General features: G+C 44.9%; 1 protein-coding gene across 7 annotated transcripts in view; it reads right to left on the minus strand.

Moving 5' to 3' along the window:
* TNRC6C (trinucleotide repeat containing adaptor 6C) overlaps nt 1-17,855 on the minus strand; it is a 153,403-nt gene that overhangs the window by 43,497 nt on the left and 92,051 nt on the right. For all 7 annotated transcript variants that reach the window (XM_025468138.3, XM_025468137.3, XM_025468139.3 and 4 more), the window contains 2 exons: nt 11,633-14,236; nt 430-645 (listed from right to left, as the gene is read on the minus strand). In XM_025468138.3, coding sequence (XP_025323923.3) covers nt 430-645; nt 11,633-14,236 — 2,820 coding nt within the window. The remainder of the gene's footprint in view (nt 1-429; nt 646-11,632; nt 14,237-17,855) is intronic.

The following is a 17,855-nucleotide window of genomic DNA, read 5'->3' on the forward strand; positions in this document are numbered from 1 at the left end:
CCTGCTTCTCCCTCTGCCTGTGTTTCTGCCTCTCTCTCTGTGTCTCTCATGAATAAGTATATCTTTAAAAATAAAATGAGGAAAGTGTCCTAAAACATGAATTCTTTTTTTTTTTAAAGATTTTATTTATTTATTCAGAGAGAGAGAGAGAGGCAGAGACACAGGCAGAGGGAGAAGCAGGCATCACACAGAGAGCCCGACGTTGGGACTCGACCCAGGGTCTCCAGGATCAAGCCCTGGGCTGCAGGCGGCGCCAAACCGCTGTGCCACCAGGGCTGCCCTAAAACATGAATTCTTAAAGTTCAATGGAAAATCTCGGCCTCTCTTTGTCTCTCATGAATAAATAAAATCTTAAAAAAAAAAAAAAAGAAAAGTAAGTATCCACGTAAAATATCCTGACCCACTTCTCAAGCTCTGAGTGGGGCTTACCTGGTTTGCACAGGGCTGGGGCAGCGGTGGGGGCGCTGGCTCTCCCGAATGTCACTGGTGGCTCCGTGGGCTGGTCCCCCCATCCGCTACCGCTGCTGGGTGGCTTGCCCCATGCTGCGGTGCCGTTGTCAACCAGGGCAGAGGGGGAGGACGGCTCTCCCCAAGAGCTCTCAGCCTTTGAATGGACGTTAGGCATCTCTCCCCAGCCCGCTGAGACTGAACGGGACACCGACCGAGAGAGAACATAGTAAGAGTCAAGCAGAGAAATAAAAACAATTGTTTCAAGTTCAAAATAATTTCTAGATGATTTGTCTTTAGGATGGCTTTGGGGAAAGTAGAAAGGAGGTAGTATTACATCTAATTAGATTTGTTTCATTTTTTAAATTCCCAGTGTTTTCAATCCTGACCACTACCCACTTAAAATCGAGAGGCCCTTAAATATCGAAGACTACTGAACTCACAGTATCTGCAACGTGACAGGGTTTAAAGCAAGAGTTTAAAGCTCACATTTAAGAAGTTGCTTTTACACATCTAGTATTACATGTAACCTAGAAGGAATCTTCTGTTACATAATTCTCTTATAAGAAAAATTTACAAGTTATAAATATATGCTGTAAATCATTCTTGCTTATCTTTTGACTAACCATCAAAGACACAGATCAGGGCAAAGAAAACACGTATAGGGAAAGCATAACAGAAAATCTAGACGGCTCTCAGGCAGGACCTGGTGAGCTAAGAGGGAGCAGAGGCATTTGTCTTACAGGACTGGAAGAGACTGGAGGATTGGCAGGCAGACTGCAAGGGTCCTAGGAATGCTTCCTTCCCTCGTCTGACCAGTGCTATGGCCAGAGCATCCTGACCCAGGGGCTGGCACCTTGTAGGGTGCGCAAGGGAGTCCAGAAGGTCATGGTGTTGCTCTCAATGCACACAGGAGAGGTCATGGGACTAGGCAACAAGGAACATCTATCTCCCCAGTCTTTTTACACTTCAGCAAGAGAAACATTTTACATTACATGTGTAAACTTCATTTTCCCAAATCAACCCATACTTGACTTTGCTTTCGCCTAGAAGATTACTCAACACTAGTGATCACCATTGATAGCTTACATCAGTTGTAATTTTCATATGGACACAGTTTCTCAGAGATGGAAATGTGGACATTTTAAATACTGAAAGAAGAGAGAGCATAAAATACAAATAGTTAACCGTAAATTTTAAATTGTTTGGTTGTAACATGGATATTACCATCAATTATGAAATTTATTACTTTTCTGACTAAAAATAGTATGGAATCAGCTCCCTTGATGCTCTTTATTCTAATAAAATGCCGTAATATTAATAACAAAAGGCCATGAAACCTATGAAATCATTTTAAATTACAAGCTCCATGCTGAGCAATATATTATGTAAATCATTGCCAATAACAGGAAAGTTAGTCCTAACCAGTTATTGTCAGCAATTGCTAACTATAATACTCCCCTATAATTACACAGAAAACAATAATGTATATTGGGAGAAGTAGTTTTATAGATTTAAGGGACAAAATTAAATCAGGAAAATTAACATAGCTGACAAAAATTATGGATGTTTTAGGAAGATAAAATAATTTAGGTACTGCTAGAGACCCATCAGCTGTAAAAATACTGATAGACTGTAGGTAATAAATAACAAACTCACTTAAACTTTGTCATCCTTATATTTCCATTTTTTGAAAGGCAATACTATAAATTATTTAAGTAAGTCAAAACTAAGAATAAATATTAAGACTACAGTAATTATAGTAGATTGATTTTTAGAAAGATTTTTCAAATCCTGTTAAAGCAATGGAAATGACTACACAGCATTTCTATACACAAGGCAAATGATCTGCAAGCAGCATGTTTCAGAATCTTACAAATGGAAGAATAACTGTTTACCCAAAAACCAAGAGAACAATATTTCCTTTTTTGGGGGGGGAGGTTGAAAAAAGAAAGGAATTTATTTCAGTGATGCCAACACCAGGAAAATAGCAGACGAGTGTCTCAAAGACTACCTCCCTGACAACATTTCCATTTTAAGTTGATCTCTGGCAAGAATATAACTTACGGATAATGCTGAACATATGCATATCAGAACATGTGCACTGCAGGATACTTGAAAAGCCCTAGAAGAAGAGATGCTACAACCTTGAGGCATACCAGCTAATTTTGATTCAGAGCAAATACTTGGCGATAGAAAATAATTTCAAATATATACTACTAAAATAATCTCCACCATTTACTGCTTATTGTGTGAATTTTGATAAGTTTTTTGTTAATTTCACAGAGGTTCTTTAAAGATAGGCTTAATGAGGCAGGAAAAAAAATTCTATCTTACATTTAACATGTAACATTTTTTACATGGTCCCTCAAATGCTACTGCTTTTGATAAAATGTTTCTGAGGCCCGGGATCCAGGAATTCTTGTCTCTCTTCTCCAAATGAACAAATACAGTATTGAGACTAAAATAATAACAATGAAATGCCCCTCAGATATTTTATAAGTTTTCATTCAATTTTAAATACACTTTATCTATGAGAACAGAGAAAACAAAGTGCCTACGTGGTAGACACCCAAAAGATCAGTATAAAAACGAACCCTAGCAGTTCTAAGGCCAGGAAATAGAACTGACGTCAAGAGAATTGACCTGACCAATGATGCCCACCCGTCGTAAGCACACCAAAGTCCATGGATGGCGTTCTTTCTTTTGTGAAATAAGAAATCAATTCTAGCTTGTTCCATGGATGCTACCTGTATAGTTTTATAAGTGATAGGCAGTCCTTGCTGGGAAGAAAGGTTTGGTCAGACAATGGCCAATCATAACTGAATGCAGGAAAGAGAAAAGCCTGACACTGCATTGAGGAAGCAACTGAGTGCCGGCTGGATACCCTGGCATTTTACATAATGACTTAAATATTAATGGGATGGGATTTTGTTCACACCAATGGCCTTTATGCTTAATGCACATTTATTATCATGCTTGGTTGGCTACTGGCTTATGGAAGGACAGAGCAGAACTAGGAGCTGCAGCAATAATTTACTTTTTCATATTTGAAATCAAGAGAGTATTACCTAGTGAAGCTTTCTACAGGAGTTTTTCTCAGATGATCAAGTATCCTACTTTTCAGAATGCCTTGTTTCATGAACATTTATTTGAAACTCAGGGGACTCTACAGAAGGGTTACAGATAAGGTCTTTTTACAAAAGCTGGCCCTGTGGCCTCAGCTATGTAGCAACTGTTCAGACAAGTTGCTTTTACCTTCCTTACGGGGTCTTCACAGAGGCTAGGTATTAGAAACATTTTTAAAATTATTTGAGTGCACTAATAGAGATTTTAAATCTGCTCTTTCTTATTGATATATGGGGGAGCGAAACTTATTTTTAATGGTCTCATTTATTCATTTTGAACTGAAGGTACCTACAGCGAAAACCTCTGGGTGTATCTCCACAACATGCACTAACAACCATCTCCTCCCACCTCTCCAGCCCGATACTTCCAATGCCCTGGTTCTTTTTCCACGCCAGCCCCACTTACCAAGTCTCCCAAAATATAGGAAAGTAAAAACACCCTAACCAAACACAACGCCCCCCAATCCCATATCCATAAAAAGCAGGCCGCTCAGATGACTCCTCTTAGTAACTACTGTGTGGTCCTTAAAATAGAATTACTCTGGTTGGAGAGGTCTGAGAAATCTATTTCTGAAGTTGTGGTGTGAGAACAGTTGAGCTCTTGGCACCATCTTGCCAATTTACTCTGTCTGCAGGTGACTCCATTTTTTGGTATGCATTTTTATACCAACGGATGATAAAGGAGCAAGGGAGCTGCTAGGACATTAAGTCTTATAGGAAGGACAATGTTGGCGACTTCCTGCGCTCTCCCTCCCCTGCGGGGCCGCGGAGCCTCATCGAGACCATGTCCCATTAAAAGCCTGTTTCAACCCTCCCCCCCCAAATAAAAAAAGGAAGGACAATGTTCTTCAGCTTCTGCTCTTAAGGAGACTTGGAGAAACAACATACATGTTTCATCAACCTAGGCAGAGAGGATTCCTTTTTTTTCCCCCCAAAGATTTTATTTATTCAGAGAGAGAGAGAGAGAGAGAGAGGAAGAGACACGGGCAGAGGGAGAAGCAGGCTCCATGCAGGGAGCCCGACGTGAGACTCGATCCTGGGACTCCAGTATGATGCCCTGGGCTGAAGGCAGGCGCTAAACCACTGAGCCACCCAGGGATCCCCTAGGCAGAGGATTCCTAAACCCACTTTCTTCCAAGTTTTAGTTTATCAGATGGAGGATATGCCTCTTCCATGATTAACTCACACAATCTCTGCCTTTTGTTATAATATATGTGCCAGAAAACAAAGCGATAAAGCAAACATAGTATCAGTGACTAAAGTACCCAAATGCAAAGTTAAGTTTGCCTCTGGCTGGAGCCTTCTCTAACCTGCAGAGAGCAACTACAGTGAGTACCTTGGCACTGCTGTTGCAATGCCCACTGAAGGTGAGACATGTCTGAGAAGCTGGGGAGAACTGGTAGTAAAATGAATAAAAAAATATTCTGGAGTAAGGTCAACATTAGTAGTACAGTCCCAGCTTACTGACTGGTCTATGGCAGTGATGCTTTCACTTCCGGTCATCACTGGAAGACACAACCACACTATGCTGCTGGTTTAGCTCAGATCTAGTCTATAATGGCCTTCCTATTTGACTCTAAATTAATTGTATGTGATAGTGATCTCTCTACTCGGACCCTCCAGTCCCTTTTAAAGTATCTCTCTAAATGCTTCAGTGAAACCGGATAGAGTTCACCCTGAGATTCTCCCCCCATCTCATTGTTAGATTCAGAGCCTACAGTGAGGATCTGTTTTTCATCAAAAGTTATATTAGTTAATATTCAATGTTCTCCTGTGTCTAAAAACTGATTTTTTTAAGCACCAGAATATTTATTTCTAAGTGTTCTAATCAGGCTGGTTAGTATTTTTAGGATCCACTTTCATTCTCTTAGAAACATAAGTAAATGCTATGTTTGCACTTCCTCACTTTTGGCCACACCTCCAGTAACTGTCAAAATAACACACTGGTTCTCTAAGACTTTGATAGCTTCTTGCCACATTAGGGCACAAAAGTCAGCAGGTCCTGCAGGTCTGCCCCCAGTATGTCACTGGGGCAACATTAAGGAGCAGGTACTATGTCGTGTCATCCGACACAACTCGACACACACCATGTTAAGAACAGTCTCATGAGTTCTGCTCTGGCAGCTTACCATCTCTGATGAAAAGACAGATATAGGGACATTTTTCTAGCTTATTACTGTGTTCTATCTCCCAAATGGGTTTGCAGCAGGTCCAAAAAATCCAGTTTATGAAGCTATGCTGCATTTCTTAAATTACTATCTGTTTTCCTCAGGCTCATCAGAAAATGAATTGATATCAGTTTAACAAGAATGGGACAAAAATGACTGTCCTATGGCATTTACTTCTATAAAACCAGACACACACAAAAAATGTAATTAAGGAAACATATTTGGTAAGACAGAGATCAATAACCTTAGAGAACAGTCCTATTTTTTGTTTGAAGTAGGCTCTATGCTCAGCATGGAGCCCAACGTGGGGCCTGAATTGGATCCTGAGATCAAGACCTGAGCCGAAAACAAGAGTCAGATGCTTAGCTGACTGAGCCACCCAGGTGTCCTCACAGATCATTACTCTTAAGTGGTGATGATCAACAACTTAACACCTGAACTCAGACAAAGGTGCAGATTTCTGTAAAGTCAGCAAGGCCAATAGCAAAATCACAGAATACTTGTAAAAGAACAACTTTATAAAGAGTAGAAATTTCATCAGTTAGCCAGGTGCATGGCTTTGTTGGGAGTGCAGAAACCCCGTAGATTTATGAAAACCAGTCTGGGCAAGTCATCAAGCCACAATGAGCAAACCCACAGCCTAGCGGGTGCTGTGATTGCTGCTGTCATCACTGATCCGGGCTGCCTAGATGTCACAACCCCCACGAGGAGGGCCATGAACTGATGTCTGTACTGCCGAATGGAGGACCAAAAGGAACCAGAGTGGGATGCCTGGGTGGCTCAGCAGTTGAGCGTTTGCATTCAGCCCAGGACGTGATCCCAGAGTTCTGGGATCGAGTCCCACATCAAGCTCCCTGTCAGGTGCCTGCTTCTCCCTCTGCCTGTGTCTCTGCCTTTTCTCTGGGTCTCCAGAGAATAAATAAAATCTTTTAAACAAAAGAACCAGCGTGCTGTCATCATTAGGGGGATACTGGCGTTGACAGCATGACTGCTCCTTCTATCAGCTTAAAGAACTGCTCAGTCTGCCAGGTTGGGAGAGTGCCAGGCTTCTATCACCTGTAACCCCCGAGAGCAATGAGCTCTGTCCTCACTGCTTAGAGTGCCTGCTTCAGGCCTGGGGGAGAGCATTGCAGGTGACATGGGGAAGGAAGACCACCTTGATGTGGCTGCTCAGTCTCGTGGAGGGAAAGAGACTCCTGCGGTAGGTGGGGCCATGGGGCAGCAACCCCATCATTACAGCGCCACACACTTGACTGGGCAGTTTTCACATGGGGTGGACTACAGCGAAAACGTTGGTCTTTTTTGTCTCTGTTAGGTGGTAAAACAAAATTCCCAGCTGCTCCAAGCTACTGCTACAACCACAAAGATCACACGTATGTGTACGGCCTAAGGGCTGGAGGGGAGGCAAGGAAAACAAACAGTTGACCTGGCTAGATGGATCACATTTCCCTTCTTTTCTGCTGGGTGATAAGATGTGCAATTTGTTAAAAAATCATCTATGGGGACGGCTAGGTGGCTCAGTAGTTGAGCGTCTGCCTTTGGCTCAGATCATGATCCCGGGGTCCTGGGATTGACTACTGCATTGGGCTTCCAGCAGGGAGCCTGCTTCTCCCTCTGCCTATGTCTCTGTCTCTCTGTGTCTCTCATGAATAAATAGATAAAATCTTTTAAAAAATTATCTAGAAATATTTTTCATATAAAAGAATGATTTTGGCCCTTCTAACGAAACAAAAATGCCTTTACCCAGGGTAAAGCTCACATTCTTTGTCCACTAAACACCAGTAAGAGTAGATTCAAAGAATAACAGATCAAAGAGGGAAAAAAAAAATCACTAACTTGGCACGGTTCCAATCTCTGTTCGGTGTTGCAGATGTAAGATAGTAGAGATTGCAGCAGACAAGGTGTATGTAACACATCTGAGACCTTGCCACATGTGCACCCTCTGTGAGCCACTTGACCTCCATAAGCTGAGGCCCAGGGGCATAAGGATTACACGAGATGTGTGAAGATACACTGCGTGTGGTCACCAAGCACTGTCAGGCCATGCTCATCACTGAGGCCCCAGTTCACAAGGGCATGCTTCTGCTGGAGCCTTTCCAGAAGACTATGAGCAGCATGAGGGGGCTCAAACCGTGACCTGTGAGATTTGGTCTTGGGAAGGTGGGACATGATGGTTATTTTTACCCACTGATTGTTCTCAGAGTGCTCTGTGCACACCTCTCCTGCAATGCTAATCAACTGGCTACTTCTACGTTACCATTTCTCCACTAGACACTGCCACGTCTGTGTCCATATCCCTCCATTTTTGGCATCAGCTACCTTTCTTCCTTTTTGCTGCCCCTCATTCCCTCAAGCACTTTATACAATTTTGAAGTGCTTAGAAATGTTAGTCACGTCTTAGTGAAAAACAAGAGTCACAAATTCCAACACCCCAGAGAGCTAACAGACAAGCCCATCTCAAAAGAACGAGAACACAAGCCTGATGACCAATGGCCGCCGCTCCAAGCCTCAGTGGTGAGGTACAAAAGCGGGTGGTGGGGAGTGTGGTGAACTAGAAAGCACGGGCCTTATTTAAAGTCAGCCACTCTAGCTGACTGCTGCTGCTATCCGAATCCAGGGGATCAGACTTTCCCAGTTTCCAGAAGAAGCCAGGAATCTGAAATTTTCATTTTCATTAAAAATGTTGATTCACATGAAAGATGTGGGCCAATAAGGCACATTTGTGGGATTGGGTGCAGCCCACAGACCAGCAGGTTTTTGACCTTTGATCTAGGGACAGAAGTGCGTGCAGAGGCTACAGCAGTCAAGCTCCATTAAGGACTCCTGACATGGTGTCTCAGAGGGGTAAAAGTGAATTCATTGCCAAGGAATCTAAGGAGGCAGAGGGGTCCCATCCAGCGGGTAGGCCAGGGGAGGCTCTGGAGCACTGTGGTATTTCAACTCAGATGGGAGGACAGCCTCCTTTTGCTCCAGCTGCTCAGTGCTTAGTGAAGACCAAACAGTTCCTCACACGCTCAGGCTGCCCTCCCTCCACAAGATGACCATCTCTGCCTCCGCTGCCCCTGCCTGGCTTCCTTCTCTGCAACACCCTTGCCACCTGACACACTGCTACATGCTTGCTAACCCACGGTGCCTTGGCCCCCCCTTGCCGCACTGAACTCCCACCAGGACCTGCCTCCTCCTGTCCTGCAGCTCCCCAAACCAGAGTGCTACATGGCACATGCTGGGTCCTGATACACACACGCTGGATAAATGAATGTTCATCTCCCATGAATCTGTGACCTCTTGGTCCTGAACACTGTCCAGCAGCCCTTTGGTGGCATCTGGTAAGCCCTCTGCTCTACTTCCTACGAGGGCTAATGCAAACTTCACTTCTGATCACACCTCTACTCTTACCTTCCCCATCTGCACTCGAGACTAGTACCCTTGACACTTAGAGAAAAAGATCCCCTGGAAGGTACCTGTCACCCTCTGGCTACAGACACCCTAGCTTCCTCTATAAGTAGGGGAAGCACTCCTCTCAGCTGGATACAGGATCCCCTCCCTTTGCATCCATTCTCCCTCTCTATTGGCTCCTTTCTAGTAGTCTCTCTCTCTCTTTTTTTTTTTAAATGTATTTAGAGAGTGAGTGAGCACATGCGAGTGCATACAGAGGAAGGAGTGGGGGAGAGGGAGGGCAAAAAGAATCCAAAGCAGATTTCAAACTGAGCATACTGCTATGCCTGGCACACAATAGTGTTCAATGATTTATGTTGAACGAGCGTATGCCAAATAAAAAGATGAAGGTACCAGTTCTAGAAGCACTAACGTAGAGGGGTACGAGAGCCCTGTAGTTCCTTACTATGCCTTACTAACTATAGGGCTCTGTTGGGTGATCACAAATCCTGGGACTGAGGAGGTTGGGAAGTCAGAGCCAGAGGAATGGAAGTACCAACCTCAGCTGGGTTTCTGATGGCGCTCTGGTACCAGGTAGTAGGGAAGCACCAGTGATTCTTTATTCATACCTGGCATACCTGTTTGAATGATGTTTGATAGAATGATCTTTTTTTAATCTATATCTTGGCATATGACAGAGGCAACAGGGACTCAGAATCCATTCTACTGCTTTCTGTGAGCATTCCCATATTACAGAGGTCCACAGCTAAAACATGCCACTTTCCAAACTCCCTTGTAGGTTGGATTCTGGATGCGAATTTGATTCCATATATAAGCTGCCTGAGTGACCCTGGAGAAAGGACTCTATTCATATTCTTATCTTTATGGCATGTTTATGAAAACTTAGGGATGGTAGAAAACGGAAAGGAATAACTAATACGTTGATTACAGAATCAGGGTTCAAAAAGATCTCAACAGGTCAGAGGATTGCAATCCAAAAGTTTACCAGGGCCCAAGTTCTACACTAGGGACCAAGTGACCAAGTGCACAAGAATCGTCCTGAGTGAGGAAGGGCTTCACCGTTATCTTAACAAAAAAAAATTCAGATTCTAAACTGAATTTAGGACAAATAGTGTGACATGGCTCAAAAGGGCTAAATACAACTTAGAGTTCATCACCAGGAGTAGGGTTTTTAGGAGTGAGGGAAGCTATGGTCTCAACTAATTCTACACTTGTTAAAACTGCACTTGTAAACCAGTGCCATCAGTTCTGGGCACAAAGATCCCCACAAGGCACAGCTTTTCCAGATGACAACACAAAGGATTTAAAACCACGATTATGAGGAATAGTGGTAAGGAGTCAGGAATATTTCCTGGAGAATGGGGAGATGGGACATGATAACTACGTGCTGTTGTCTGGAATTCCTCAACAGGGGACAAGAAGCTCCGCCTTGCTTTGTAGAGTCCCAGAGGACAATGCTACAGGAGTAATTACAGCCAACTGGAGGGAGGCTGATGGAGGCTCAGTCTAAGAAGACTCGATGGTGGCTCTGCCAGGAAAGAAGGGCTCAGGGTGGGAGGGCCTTGATGCAGAGGTCTCTAGCTGCGTGGGGAGAATGCAGACAGGGGAGGAAGACCCTGAGCAAGATGCCCTGACTTGGACAGGATTATCCTTCTGGTTTGGCGATTTGGTGAGTCCAGTTCTCACTGCCCCGGCCAACTCTGCCTGGAGCACAGTCAGACCACGGGCCAAGAGCTGATATCCTATTGAGAAAGTGGGGTGCTGGCAGCTCTTGTGAGAGCCCTGCTGGTGCGTCTTGTGTGTGTATTTCGTCACAACTCATGCCCCCTGTGGGAAGACTCTGGTCTGGTCTGGGAAGACTCTCTTCTGCCCAGTGTCCAACAGAGCACCTTGCACAAAGCAGGAACTCAAAATCCAAGTTTTAGTTTAATTTTAGGATTTTTCTTCCAGCTGGACTCATAATACGACTTGTACTGCATAATGCCACTCAGGCTACACGAACGATTTTGTTTCAGTGCCAACCACACATCAGGAACACCTGCGGAGGCCCACAGCTACCAATGCACGGGCTTCCCCACAGCCTGACGGCACCAGAGGTCTTGGCAACTGGTCCCCCAGACCCTTAGCTCCCATGCACTTCTAGCCAGGGCTGGGCTCGAGGACCCCTGGCTCATCCCATAAGGAAATGAAGACTTTTTAACTATACACCAGCTAACATAACAGTCCCCAATCTTTCCTGAAGAGGATTTATTTCTTCTTTACTCTCCTTAACGCTGAAAGTGCCGAATATCTTTCTTTCCCAAGTGGAAAACTATCAGAGAATCCTACCTTATCTACGCTCTTGGGATAATATTTAAGTACAATGCCACAAGGTGAAGAGCGCTTGGATTAATGTCCTTGGCTATACAGAAACAGCATAAGACTGTGTCTACACACTTAATGAGAATAAATGACATTTTTACCTTCTAAAGTTACCTCAAATGCCCTCCGTACCTGGACCAAGCAGTGGTGACCGATTCAGCTGGGTGCTGGCCTGGTGTGGCGGTGGCGTCTCGACCAGGTCTGTGCTGCTGCTCGTGGTGGTGGTGGTGGTGGTGGCAGCGGCCGTGGTGCTGCTCTGCAGGCCTGGATTGTTTCTATCCCACATGTTTACAGTTTTATTGTTGTAGTTGCTTGGGTCACCCCAAGCTGAGGTACCATCATCAATTTCCATTTTGCGTCGAATGGATGGTGGAGAAGGTTCCTCCCAGCCTGTGGCCTCACTGCTGTCCTTTTGTTTGACAGGGACTGGCCCCCCAATCCACCCAGTTCCTGTCTGTTTAACGGAAGTGGCTCCTCCCCAGTTACTCACATTGTTGTCTTGGGGTTTACCTGCCCAGTTCTGTTGGGGGCCAGGTTTTAAAGACTCTCCCCAGTTTGTCCCTGGATTCACCTTTGCATTTGTGCCATTACCCCAGCCACTGGTCCCAGACCTGGTGGCATCATTCCAACCAGACCCTGACCGATTACTGTCAGCATCCCATCCAGAACCATTTTTTTTCCCATCCCCCAAGTGTCCGAGGACAGAAGATGAATCTGTCCAATCTCCCCCTCCTGCACTCCAGGCTGGATTAGATTTTTGTCCGTCTCCCCAGTTCTGAGATTTGGGTTTCTGAGGCTCCCCCCAGGTGGGCGACTTATCCTCCTGATTTACGGTCCCACTCCAAGCATGGCCACTCTTGGAGGCAGCAGCAGCATTATTAACAGCAGTAGAGCTTATCGAGTCCCCCCAAACCCCTGGGCCATTTGGCGCTTTGTTGCTGCTGTCTCCCCAGCCTGTGTTTGCTGGCCCAGCAGCGGGCGGTGCGCTGGCCCACCCGGACACTGAAGAGGTATTTGTACTGTTCACGATGGACCCATCACTCTTCCCCCCTGAGTTTGAAGGCTGAGTAGCGGCACAGCCCCAGGCCTCTGTCCCATTGTCATTTTTTCTCTCAGACCTAGGGGACTCTTCAAATTCCCAGGCAGTGTTTTGTTTTACTGGAGTCTGTCCCCAACCAGTATTAGACAGAACTCTTGGGTCAAGATCGTTCCTTGGCAATTGGATGTGCCCCTGGTCTATCATCCCTTTATCTCGCCTTCGGCCTTCTGCTCCTTCCCTCCCGGAGCTTCCTTCGTTGTGACTGCCAGAACCGTCGCTACTTCCCTCACTCGCTGTTGTTCCAGAAGATGCAGCTTTGGCCCAAGAGTTCATGTGTTCGCCACCAGGCTGCACGGCAGGATTCTGGCTGCTAACACTCGGACTGTCCCACCCTGTTGATCCTTTCCCATTGATGTCACTGTTGGAATGCTGGTTTGGGGGCTTGCCCCATTCCCCATTCACACCGTTAGAGGTGCTCCGGCTGGGGTGGCCCCAAGCCCCCGAATGGATATGACTAACGCTGCTGTTGCTGCCACTGCCCCGTCCCCAGGCAAGGAGTCCGGGACCAGCAGGAGGGCCAGAGTCCCAGGCATTTCCTCCACTTCCTTCCTTCTGCACAGCACTGCTGGATCCATTTTGTTTAGCACTCAATGCTGAGTTCACAGTGTCTCCATTCCCCTGATTGAACCCAGAATTGCTACTTCCTGTGGCAGGGTTACCTGGGGACAGTCCCCACACAGAGCTGCTGATTCCTTCACCACCACTCCCACTGACTTGAGAAACTGATGATCCATTAGCACCAGGAAGGCCCTGCAGGTGGGGCGGGATGATGGCCCCCATACCAACAGCCATGCCCCAGTTTGGCAGTCCGTTTGTCTGCATTGCATTGACAGGGTTTGGTGAAGAGTTCATGGGGTTAGTGTTATTTGGTCCATCAGTGTTAAGGTTCTGAGGTTGTACGCTGAAAGACACATTCTGAGAAGTGGACGTTTGTGGTTCTGTGCTCTCTTGCGGCAGCAAGTTTCCCCAAGCACCTAAAGTGCCTGTTGGGTTCCCATTCTGGTTGCCCGTATTTTGACCTATGGCACTGACCGGACTACAAATACTGGAAGGGTTGCCTGTTGCCACAGTTCCTTCGTGTCCAAGTACAGGCCAGGCAGCTGGGTTGGCATTGGGGTTAAGGTTAAGATTAATGCCAGTATTGGAGTTGGAAGCACCCCAGCAACTCTGACTTCTCCCATCTCCAATCATGTTGTCCATTTTTCCATCCCCGGCACCGAGAGAGCAGTGAGTGGGGCCGGAGCTGGAGCCTGTGGCTACGCCCCACACTCTGGCTCCATTGCCATTACCGCTGGCGCCCCCTGCTCCAAGGGCACTCTGATTAGAAGGGCTTTGGACGAGTGCACCATTGGTGCCATTATTGCCATTTGTCTTCTTGGTATGTCCAGTGAAGGTGCCCTGGGCACTCCCTGTAGCCATGCTACTGTTCTCTGAGCCACAGTTGGAGGCAGAGTCAGTGTCTGTAGTACATTCTGAGGCAGATTCAGTCTCTGCTCCTGTGATGGAAGGCCACGCCTCCTTGTCAGTCCTGTCTATTATCACTTTATCCCAGCTGCTGCTGGCTTCACCTCTGTACGTGGGCTGCTGTCCCCAGTGGGAACTTTCATAGTGATCTGCCAATCCACCGTGACCGAGATCTGAAAAACATGAAACACATTCAGAATCAGATCTTCCTCCCACTTGTCAATGAATCTGCTGTGAAATAGTCTTTGGGGGGGGAAAGCTCTCTTTATTTCCAGTTTCAATGTGGAATGACAAATGCTAAAAAAGGACTTGAGAAAAAAGTTACCTGCCTTCATAATACGTTCCCATTTAAAAAGGAGCTAATCTGGGATCCCTCGGTGGCTCGGGGGTTTAGCGCCTGCCTTCGGCCCAGGGCACGATCCTGGAGTCCCAGGATCGAGTTTCACATCAGGCTTCCTGCGTGGACCCTGCTTCTTCCTCTGCCTGTGTCTCTCTCTCTCTCTCTCTCTCTCTCTGTGTATGTGTGTCTCTCACGAATAAATAAAATCTTTTTTAAAAAGAAAGAGCTAATGTTTCTAAAGTTATATTTATCCTCACCGCTACACCACACTATTATCCCTTTTGAGGAGACTCACAGCACACATGAGCACATGAGCATCTCTAAGAGCATCTGGAGGAAAGGAAGCTGTGTAACTGGAATGCAGCAGGCTGGAAATTTATGTGACTGTGCCACACCCGAACATACTCCGGCTGTGGTGACATGTTCACGTGGGTCTGTCAATACAGTTTATAGTTCTCTTCAAGACCTCCAACTGGGGCTACACGGCTCATTTAGTGGGAAAAAACTGTAAATACCGTGCAGAACCATATAATAGAACCAATATTTTGGGGGTGAGGGACAGAGGAAGAGAGAGAAGAGGCATTAGAAAGTGCTATCTTGGGCAGCCCCGGTGGCTCAGCGGTTTAGAGCCACCTTCAGCCCAGGGTATGGAGCCTGCTTCTCCCTCTGCTCGCTCTCTGTGTCTCTCGTGAATAAATAAATAAAATCTTTAAAAAAAAAAGTGCTGGGGATCCCTGGGTGGCGCAGCGGTTTGGCGCCTGCCTTTGGCCCAGGGCGCGATCCTGGAGACCCGGGATCGAATCCCACATCGGGCTGCCGGTGCATGGAGCCTGCTTCTCCCTCTGCCTGTGTCTCTGCCTCTCTCTCTCTCTCTGTGACTATCATAAATAAAAAAAAAAAAAAAAAAAAAAAAAAAAATTTAAAAAAAAGTGCTATCTTATGTTATCAAGAGTATGGACGGTTAGAAACAGTTAATTACATTTATATTACTTTCTGTTTTTACCAGCAACTACAGTTTACTATTATTAAACACAAATAACTCTGAGAATCTTCTCCGCTTGTTCTCCATCTCCTTGAATCATATAGTGTTTGTACTGGAGACCAAAGAATAACATGATGCACTATATTCCATTCTAGCATTCATTTTGTTTCACCCTTATGATCCTTTTATAGAATCCAGTATTTGGCATCTGCATTTTATTTCCTAGGATTTCTAGTTTTTTGACTACTTCTAACATTGGAATCCAACTTATACTCCAGTGAATTTTCCAGCAGACTCTATCTGAGGTATGGATCACTCAAAACCTAATAAAAGTAATACAGAAAGACTAATTTAACCTATGCATGTAACAAACTCACACAGCTTAGAAATCCCTGATGGTTTTTTCAAACAGCATGATGTACAGATGACAAGCAGTAAAATATTTCTTCTCTTTTAGAACTTTTTCTTCAAATTTTTAACAAGAAAAATCTTATTCCCAGGCAGTAGAACTGGGTTTCCCCACAGAAAATTCTCTTAAAGTTTAATGGAGCTAAAAGGAAAATGGGAAGTGTGTAAGAAATGATCACTATTGCTACAAAGAATGTCCTAGAGACAACTTCAACCTTAAAAAAAAATAGCAAACAGTTTTTGTTGTCAAATTTATTTTTTTTAAAGATTTTATTTATTTATTCATAGAGACACAGAGAGAGAAAGAGAGAGAGAGAGAGAGAGAGGCAGAGACACAGGCAGAGGGAGAAGCAGGCTCCACGCAGGGAGCCCGATGTGGGACTCGATCCCCAGTCTCCAGGATCACACCCCGGGCTGCAGGCGGTGCTAAACTGCTGCACCACCGGGGCTGCCCTTGTTGTTGGATTTAAAAGAGATGTAATGAGTTCCGAATTTGGCTCTCTGTGTGCAGCAATATGATGAAAAGGCAAGCTACTGAGAGATAAAATATTTGCAAATGACATATCTGACAAGGGGTTAATATTCAAAATATATGCAGAACTGGTACAACTCAACATCAAGAAACCCCAATAATCTTTTTTTTTTTTTTTAAGATTTTATTTATTTGAAAGAAAGAGAGTACGAGTGGTGGGGAAGTGCAGAGGGGAGAGAGAGAGAGAGAGAGAAGCAGACCTCTACTGAGCAAGGAGCCCAATGTGGGGCTTGATCCCGGGGCCTGGAGATTATGACCTGAGTTAAAGGCAGACACTTTACCAACTGTGCCGCCCAGGTGCCCCGAAACTCAAATAATTAGATTAAAAAATGGGCAGAGGAGGGGTGCTTGGTTGGCTCAGTTGATTAAGTGACTCTTGATTTCAGTGCCAGTCATGATCTAAGGGTCATGAGATCAAGCAGTGCGATAGGCTCGTGCTCAGCATGGAGTCTGCTTGAGATTCTCTTTCTCTCTCCTTCCCCCACTAAAATAAAATAAAATCTTTGAAAAAAAAAATGGGCAGAGGACCTGAACATTTTTTCCAAAGAAGACACATAGATGGCCAACCGACACATGAAGAGATATTCAGCATTACTTATCATCAGGGAAATGAAAGTCCAAATCACAATGAGACATCACCCTATACCAATCAAAAAGACAAGATACGGGGATCCCTGGGTGGCGCAGCGGTTTGGTGCCTGCCTTTGGCCCGGGGCGTGATCCTGGAGACCCGGGATCGAGTCCCACATCGGGCTCCCGGTGCATGGAGCCTGCTTCTCCCTCTGCCTGTGTCTCTGCCTCTCTGTCTCTCTCTGTGTGACTATCATGAATAAATAAATAAAATCTTTAAAAAAAAAAAAAGACAGGATACAACAATTCACATACATTGTTGAGTCAGAGTGCGAACTGGTGTAGCCACTCTGGAAAGCAGTATGGAGGCTCCTTAAAAAACTAAAAATAGAAGTACCATACAATCTACTAATTCTACTTCTGGGTATTTACCCTAAGAAAATGAAAACACTAATTCCAAAAACAAAAAAAACAACAACAAAAAAAGCAGATGAACTCCTATGTTTACCACAGCTTTATTCATGACAGCTAAAATATGGAAGTAATCCAAGTGTCCATTAATAGATGAATGGGCAAAAATATATATACACACATATATACATAATGGAATATTTATTACTCAGCCATAAGAAAGGATGGGTTCTTGGGGCACTTGGGCAGCTGAGTTGGTTAAGTGTTTGCTCAAGTCATGATCCCAGGATGCTAGGACTGAGCCCCAAAGCAGGTTCTCTGCTCAGCATGGAGTCTGCTTCTCCCTCTGCCCCTCTCCCTGCTCATGCTTGCTCTTTCTCTCTCTGAAATGAATAAATAAAATGTTATTAAAAAAAAAAAAAAAAGAAAAGATGGGATCTTGCCATTCCTAGAAACATGGAAGGACCTAGAGGGTCTTATGCTAAATGAAATAAGTTAAATGAAATGTGTCAGAGACAGATACTGTATGAATTCACTTACATATGGAAT

The sequence above is a fragment of the Canis lupus genome, chromosome 9, assembly GCF_003254725.2.
Source record: "Canis lupus dingo isolate Sandy chromosome 9, ASM325472v2, whole genome shotgun sequence".
Taxonomy (NCBI): domain Eukaryota; kingdom Metazoa; phylum Chordata; class Mammalia; order Carnivora; family Canidae; genus Canis; species Canis lupus.